Genomic DNA, 7,500 nt, shown 5'->3' with positions numbered 1-7,500 from the left:
AAACCGATCGGCTAAGATCGCTGAGCGTGCATGACATCACACATCCTACGATGTGACTATTTTGCAGATACGCACATCGCGATATCGATGCTAAAACGTTATATCGTGCTGCCCTAATCATGATGAAAATCCTACTCCAGTAAACGTGTCCCCAAAAATGTTGGTACTCAAAAGCACTTCCATCCACGTTTTCTGGTGCGCATCGCCAGAGACTATTTATATAGAGACATGCCACTCCCTCAATACAACTATACAGGGAAAACCCGTAACGCCCAAGATGGCGGTTGTATGCACATGTCCCGCCCCTCCCGCTGGAAAGCCAATCGTCTGCTTTTAACAGTCAAGCCGGGAAACATTTAAGCCTATCGTCTGGTTCCACTGACGCATGCGCACAGTAGAGGTTTGCGACAGCGAGTCAAACTTTTTCAGTGATTTTTATCATATTTTACTACTGTTTCTATACATGCAGTTTTTATGTCCCGGTGACCAGTGAAAGTGCAGTTCTGACTCTCTGCCCATTCATTTAGATAGGAGCCTGGTCTTGTTAGTCCGAAACAGCGGCCCGGAGGCGTTGCCAAGATGGCGTCCGAGTGGCGTGACTTGGCTAAAAGGACTTTGGCATCGCTCATTTTCTACACCAGTTCTGCGCGGCGCTGGCTATAACGCAGGAACGCAGCACTGAACAGTTATTCTGACCTGCTTCCACGGGACGGGTCTTCTGATACGCCGTGCTCGGCTTCTCCACCTCCTCAAACGTGCCTGCGCTCTGAACACACACAGCCAAACACACATCCAGATGAGAAACACTCGCGGACAACAAATGCGCTTTCAAAAAGGAAGTGAACGCAAACACACAGTTTTCACAACCGTATTTCTGAAGTCATGTTAAAAAAGAAACAGATGTAATCTCTATGTTCATTATAATGATCTGATAAGTGTACCTTGTCCATTCGGTCCTTCTGCACACCATACTTCCCTCCAAAGCCTTTGGAATAATCTATAATGATGTAATGATGATATAAAAATGTTACAAAATGATGAAAAAATTTGTACAAAACGTTTCATACATGTTGCCTGAAGTGAAAGCCAAGGAATTTGTGTGGCTACTTGACTGTTTTAACTTTCAGTTTGTACTAGGCCGACTCATAGCAAAGCCGATCCTGCCACTGCAAACGGCTCCTTCGTTTCTCAGTTCTCATCTGTCGACGCAAATCTATTGATCAGACAGATTGTTCCACTTCAGTTGTTTCCACTTTAAGTGATTTGTATCCTTTAACTTTGTTTGGTCGATAATATATCACAGTTTAATAATGCACTTGCTACGCATTTGCTTCTTTAAAGTGACGTAATGCTTCATTCTCTCGCTCTGCTCCTGAATCTGAATCCAATCTGCACACTTGACAGGCATGGATGTCCATCAGCAAGCTTGGAAGGATCTTCTGGGTGACTAGTACTCACTACAGGGCATTAATGGAGTCTGAAAGATCAGCTTATTTTTCCCAGATTATTGAAAACAATCAAGGAAATCACAGACATTTGTTTTAAACTATAAACTTTAAACTAAATAGATTGCTTCAAGTTAATGCTGATATCACCCTGATATGCCTGCTCTACAACAGTTGTATAAATCATTTCTCCACTTTTTAAACTGACACCTGCTTCACTATCTAATCCTTCTGGTTTATCCGGTTCTTCACTCACAGCTCGACTCTGAGATCATGAAACGGAGGCATCAAGTGTGAAATCCACCACTTGCTTGATTGATTGATTCTATTCCCATCAGTTTATTAAAATCTTGCTCTGATGTTGTGTGCCCTACTCAGGGTTTCTGCACACTTTTTAAGTCAAATTTAAGACTTTAAGACCTTTTTAAGACCCGAGGAAATCAAAATGAATACCGTGCATTAGGGGTGTGCAATATTGACAAAATTATATCTTGATATTTTCAAAGTTTTGTTGATAATAATTAGATAATATTTTACCGATTGTGTTTGTGTGCTGGTGCCATGGCTGGTTTAGGCCCGTTGTTGACAGCTGACTCACGAAGATATTAATATTTTTCATATTATATGCAGTGGTCAGTTAACAGCAGTGACAAAAAATGTAAAATTTTTTAAGGAGTAATATTTGCCACCTTAAATTGATTTCCTGGGGGATTTTCACTTAAATATGGACATTAGTAGATGTAAGCATCAACTATTATTCAAATTCTAACTTTCAAATTAAATTCTATTAGAATAATAACACAATACCACTGTTACCTGTCAAATTAAATCATTAAAGCGGCACTATGCAGGATTTCTGTTTTTGTCAAACAGCGCCCCCTAGAGTTGCTGTAGAGTACTTGTATTTAACGTTACTGTCGTAAACACCACTCACGCAGAGCGTCTCTGCACTCACGGCCTCTGCACTTCATAATAATAAAGTAGCCTACCGCGTTAGGCTTACCTGAGCCTAAATGCCAGATGACACCAATAAAGTGTATCATGTACGTCGCATTATTTCGTAACAATGTCAGTTATTATGATGTTGTTAGACATGATTATTGCAATTTATCATAATAGTTTGCAAATTGCGCTGATTTACACTATTTACAACGTGTAGGCTTATTTATGTCCTGATAACTATGTGAGATATTGACAACTGTTCTCATGATAATCGCAGGAATCAACTTTAACAGTGAAAGACTGAGCGAGTGACTCTTGTGCGGTTCCTCACGCTGTCAGATTCTCCTTTCCTTTTTCTAGACTCTTCCGACCGCACGCCCTTCGTTTTTTTTGCCATTCTGAAAACGCAGGTCCGATGTTTACTCGTGTCTGACTCCTCGCTCGGTCAGACTGCCGTTTCCTATTTCTCTGTTCCTCCCACAATGCTTTTCTAGCTTTCTGCTTCTTATGTGCATTTTTTTTTCTTTTTTTTCTTTTCTTTTTTTTCGTGTTATGTATTTTTGTTTGGACCCCAGGAAGAGTAGCGGATGCATCTTGTTGCATCAGCTAATGGGGATCCTAATAAAATAAAATAATAAATATGCCGGTTTTGCCATGGGACGATAGTTGTTCTTACAGCTAGCCGGATCTGGATGGGGGCGTGTATGCGTGTAATGTGTGCAGTGCCGTAAAGCAATTCGTTACATCGCGAGAGCTGAAATCACGCGATGCTTCCTGACGGCGGTCCGCCGGCCCAAAGTTGCAAGTGCGTTTTTTCCACTCTCAGGCACCAGAGGGGGGGGGGGGGGAGATTAGCGACCACCATTCAACCCGAAAAGAGTCATATAACCATTCCAATAACTCCGAAGCTGTTCAGTTAAGCTAAAAAAAACGGCATAGTGCTGTTTTAAATCAAAATCCATCTATGCAGTGCAGAGGTGACACAGAAGCGGCATCAGAACTGGCATTAAAATATTTACACTGCATTTTAAATTGTATAAATAAAGCTATGAGATTGTTTTTTTTTTATTCAATATTTAAATATGAACTGATTTCTAATTTTAACGTTCTAATTGAAGGGTACAGGTACTTTAAATGTGAAACTAAAACCGCCATTAGGGGGCAGCAAGTCAGTGTCTTGATAAGTGAGTTGAGGGAGTCATTCATTCATTAGACAATTTTGTTCAAACAACTGATTCATTCGGGAAAGAAACAAGTGATTGTTCATTGAATCATTAAATTGATTAATTCAAAACGCGGATTTCAGTCAAAAAAAAAAAATCATCGCTGTCTGTTGCATTGAGACTCTGCTACGGTTTCATTTTGAAATTCTCGTAGGCGAAATAAACTGAAAACAAACAATATTGTTTATAAAATGTAGCTCACAATGTTTATTTATTGTTCATTTAACTGTTATAAATATAAATAAATATCACATTTGCAATTGTGCACAAGAAAACGTCACTCTTGCTGATGTGATTTTGTATAACAACATCATATGATATAAATATAAGACAAAAACTCATTTGGGAACATACCTATAACTGCACACATTATAAGACAAATAAGACAGACTTTTTATGGCCTTAAATTTTAAAAATCTAATTTAAGACATTAAGACTTTAAGGATCCGCGGAAACCCTGCCTACTCAGTAGAATAACTTATTACTTGCAGATTGGGGTTGTTCCAGTAACACCAGTACCAAAAAAAGAAAAGAAAAAAAGAACGTTCCCTGGACGACCCTAACCCTTTCTTGCCCATTTCGAAACTTTCAAATCTTTTAGTATTTCTGATGCATTGTTGCCTTTCACTTGTATAATCATCTTACAGTCAATAAACTCTCCGAATTCCTTCAGGCAGGTTTTCGGCTCTGCTCAGGGTTGCCAATGACGTGTTGATGGCATTTCCATTCTCATCCTTCTCTATCTCAGAGCCGCTTTCGATACTGTTGATCATAGTCTTTTACTTATCAATACTGAAAAGTGCTTTCGGTGTTTCAGGGACACCTTTAAACTGGTTTAAATCCTATTTTACTGACGGTTCCCAGTTCATTGCCATGGGTGTTTACAGGTCTGAGATCAGGTACTGGTGTTCCTCAGGGCTCAGTTGTAGGACCCTTACTCTTTCATTTATATTTGTCAACACTTGGGCATCTGTTGCGATCGTTCAGCCTTCATTATCACTTTTATGCTGACGATACTAAAACCTATATACACTCTGAACCTGATGTAAACAGGATGCGTTTCTAATATCAAGATGACTCTGTTTGACAAGTGGTAAAACTGAAGTTTTGGTTTCTCCTACCAACTTCCCAAAGCTGGTTCACCAACTCCGTCTGTTGATGGCTCCGTTTCGGAGTCTCAAAGAAAAATAATGAACCTTGGAGTAATCGTTGATGCCAGCCTTACATTTGCAATATAGCAAGACTGTAGCCAAAAAAAAATAAAAAATAGTTTGTTGTCTCTCGGATTGACTACTGTGCCCTTTTAGCCAGAGTATCTTAATCTATACTTAAGTTGCAACGTGTAGAAAACTCCTGACTGGACCAGGATGTCCCGTTTTTGTTCCTCGATACATAGTTAAGGTATGAAGACACCGTTGGTGGTGTGTGTGTGTGTGTGTGTGTGTGTGTGTGTGTGTGTGTGGTACCTTTCTGTGACTCGTGCAGCTGCAGTTTCTCCTGGTGATCCCATCCCATCGCAGACTTATCCTGACGGTCAGTCTGAACGCCAAACTTCCCTCCGAAACCCTTCACATAGTCTGACACGCAAACAACAAACAACAAGACGGTCATCGTCTAAATGTGACATTAACTAACAAATCTACTAAATAAAAAGTCTGCCACATCCATAGTTACACTTTACAATCAGGTTCCATTAGTTAATACACTAAATAACTATGAGCAATCCTTTGGTTACAGTATCTATAGGTAATGTTAGTTAATAAAAAAAAAAACTGTTTATTGTTAGTTCATATTAGCTCAGGTCCATTAAATAATAATAACAGACAACTATTGATTTTAATATCGTATTAGTAAATTATTAAATTAAATCACATGATCCATTAAATTCTTTTTTGTTGGATAGAAACATTTTAATTTGATTGCTAATCATCCAGATACGCCATTAGTGCATAGACCTCAATGATTGACGCTTGCGGCTATATTTATTATTATTATTATCCCTACCTTCTGTTCTTAGCGAATTACACAAATCTTTTATAAACCTGTACAGTTAAACAGAATCAAACTGTGACACAAACCTTTCTGAGACTCGTGTTTCTCCGTCTTTCCCTGGTACTCGAAGCCCATGGCGCTCTTGTCCACTTTATCCGTCTCCACTCCAAATTTGCCACCAAAGCCTTTGGCATAATCTGTAGATTTCAGACGACAATAATGCAGACACGGCCAAACACAGACACGTATGTGAGGCAGGGAAGCGGGAAGACCGAACCTTTCTGAGACTCGTGTTTTTCCGTTTTCCCCTGGTAGTCAAAGCCAACGGCGCTCTGGTCCACGCGGTCCGCCTGAACGCCGTAGCGGCCGCCGAAGCCAGTGGCGTAATCTGGAACAGTGGAGGAACAGCGCATGAGCAGACGCCACTGCTGAGAGAGCTACACCAAACTATGGGAATTATATTAGAGAATCTTGATCAATGTTTCTCGTCGTATGGAATTAATTGAGAGACAGATATACGAGTAAATTAACTAGATGATCTTCGTTCATTTTGAGATTACGGGGATCAGGTGATAATTGAAGCTGCTTGGCTGATTATCAGAAGTCTTCAGAGAATAAACAATCATTCATTAATTACAATCTTCATTCTGCTCTCTACATATCTACCAATATAAAGTCTGATTGTGATTGTTGAAGATTGTGAATTCAAGTGTCTCTGTGATGCTTCAGAAATAGTAAACCAATGGATTACCAATGGATGAATGAAAGTCAAACAGGACGAAACAGAGTTAAGGGACTGTCGATCATGGATGTAGGATAGTTCATAAAAATAAGGAAGGAAAGAAAAAGATCAAGAGAGACTGACCTTTCTGCGAGGCGTGTTTCTCAGTCTTCCCAGCGTACTCAAAGCCCATGGCAGACTGCAGAAAACACACACACACACACACACACACACACACACAGATGTGAACAGATGTAGTAGACCGTCTGAACGCAGAAACCCTGGCTGAAGATCTGGCGTTTACCTGGTCGACACGATCCGCTTCCACGCCGAACTTTCCTCCGAAGCCCTTGGAGGTGTCGGTCTGAGAGCAGTGCTTGGACAGCTTGCTCTGATACTCGTGGCCTACAGCAGACTGAGCACGGGAACACACACACTTCAGTAACACAACACACACTTCAGTAACACCACACAACCACTTCAGTAACACCACACACACACTTAAGTAACACCACACACACACTTCAGTAACACCACACACAGACTTCAGTAACACCACACACACACACACACACACACACACACACACACACACACACACACACACACTTCAGTAACACCACACACACACACACACACACACACTTCAGTAACACCACACACACACACAACCACTTCAGTAACATCACACAACCACTTCAGTAACACCACACAACCACTTCAGTAACACCACACAATCACTTCAGTAACACCACACAATCACTTCAGTAACACCACACACACACACACAGAGTTCAGTAACACCACACACACACACACACACACACACACACACACACTTCAGTAACACCACACACACACACACACACACACACACACACAACCACTTCAGTAACATCACACAACCACTTCAGTAACACCACACAATCACTTCAGTAACACCACACACACACACACACACACTTCAGTAACACCACACACACACACACACACACACACACACACACACTTCAGTAACACAACACACACTTCAGTAACATCACACAATCACTTCAGTAACACCACACACACACACACACACACTTCAGTAACACCACACACACACACACACACACTTCAGTAACACAACACACACTTCAGTAACACCACACACACACTTCAGTAACACCACACACAC

At 40.7% G+C, this 7,500-nt stretch overlaps 1 protein-coding gene across 1 annotated transcript in view; it reads right to left on the bottom strand.

The window, feature by feature from the left end:
• The window catches only part of cttn (cortactin), a 32,874-nt gene that overhangs the window by 8,078 nt on the left and 17,296 nt on the right, over positions 1-7,500 (bottom strand). Inside the window, exons 5-11 of the mRNA XM_077230938.1 lie at positions 6,628-6,738; positions 6,468-6,522; positions 5,880-5,990; positions 5,689-5,799; positions 5,077-5,187; positions 942-997; positions 697-766 (exon numbers count right to left, since the gene is read on the bottom strand). Of these exons, the coding sequence (XP_077087053.1) occupies positions 697-766; positions 942-997; positions 5,077-5,187; positions 5,689-5,799; positions 5,880-5,990; positions 6,468-6,522; positions 6,628-6,738 (625 nt within the window). The remainder of the gene's footprint in view (positions 1-696; positions 767-941; positions 998-5,076; positions 5,188-5,688; positions 5,800-5,879; positions 5,991-6,467; positions 6,523-6,627; positions 6,739-7,500) is intronic.

Source organism: Siphateles boraxobius, unplaced genomic scaffold (genome assembly GCF_051911475.1).
Source record: "Siphateles boraxobius isolate OS27281-9 unplaced genomic scaffold, OSU_SipBor_1 156, whole genome shotgun sequence".
Classification (NCBI taxonomy): Eukaryota; Metazoa; Chordata; class Actinopteri; order Cypriniformes; family Leuciscidae; genus Siphateles; species Siphateles boraxobius.
Note: the sequence above shows the minus strand (reverse complement) of the source record. Positions and strands in the feature narration are given on the sequence as shown.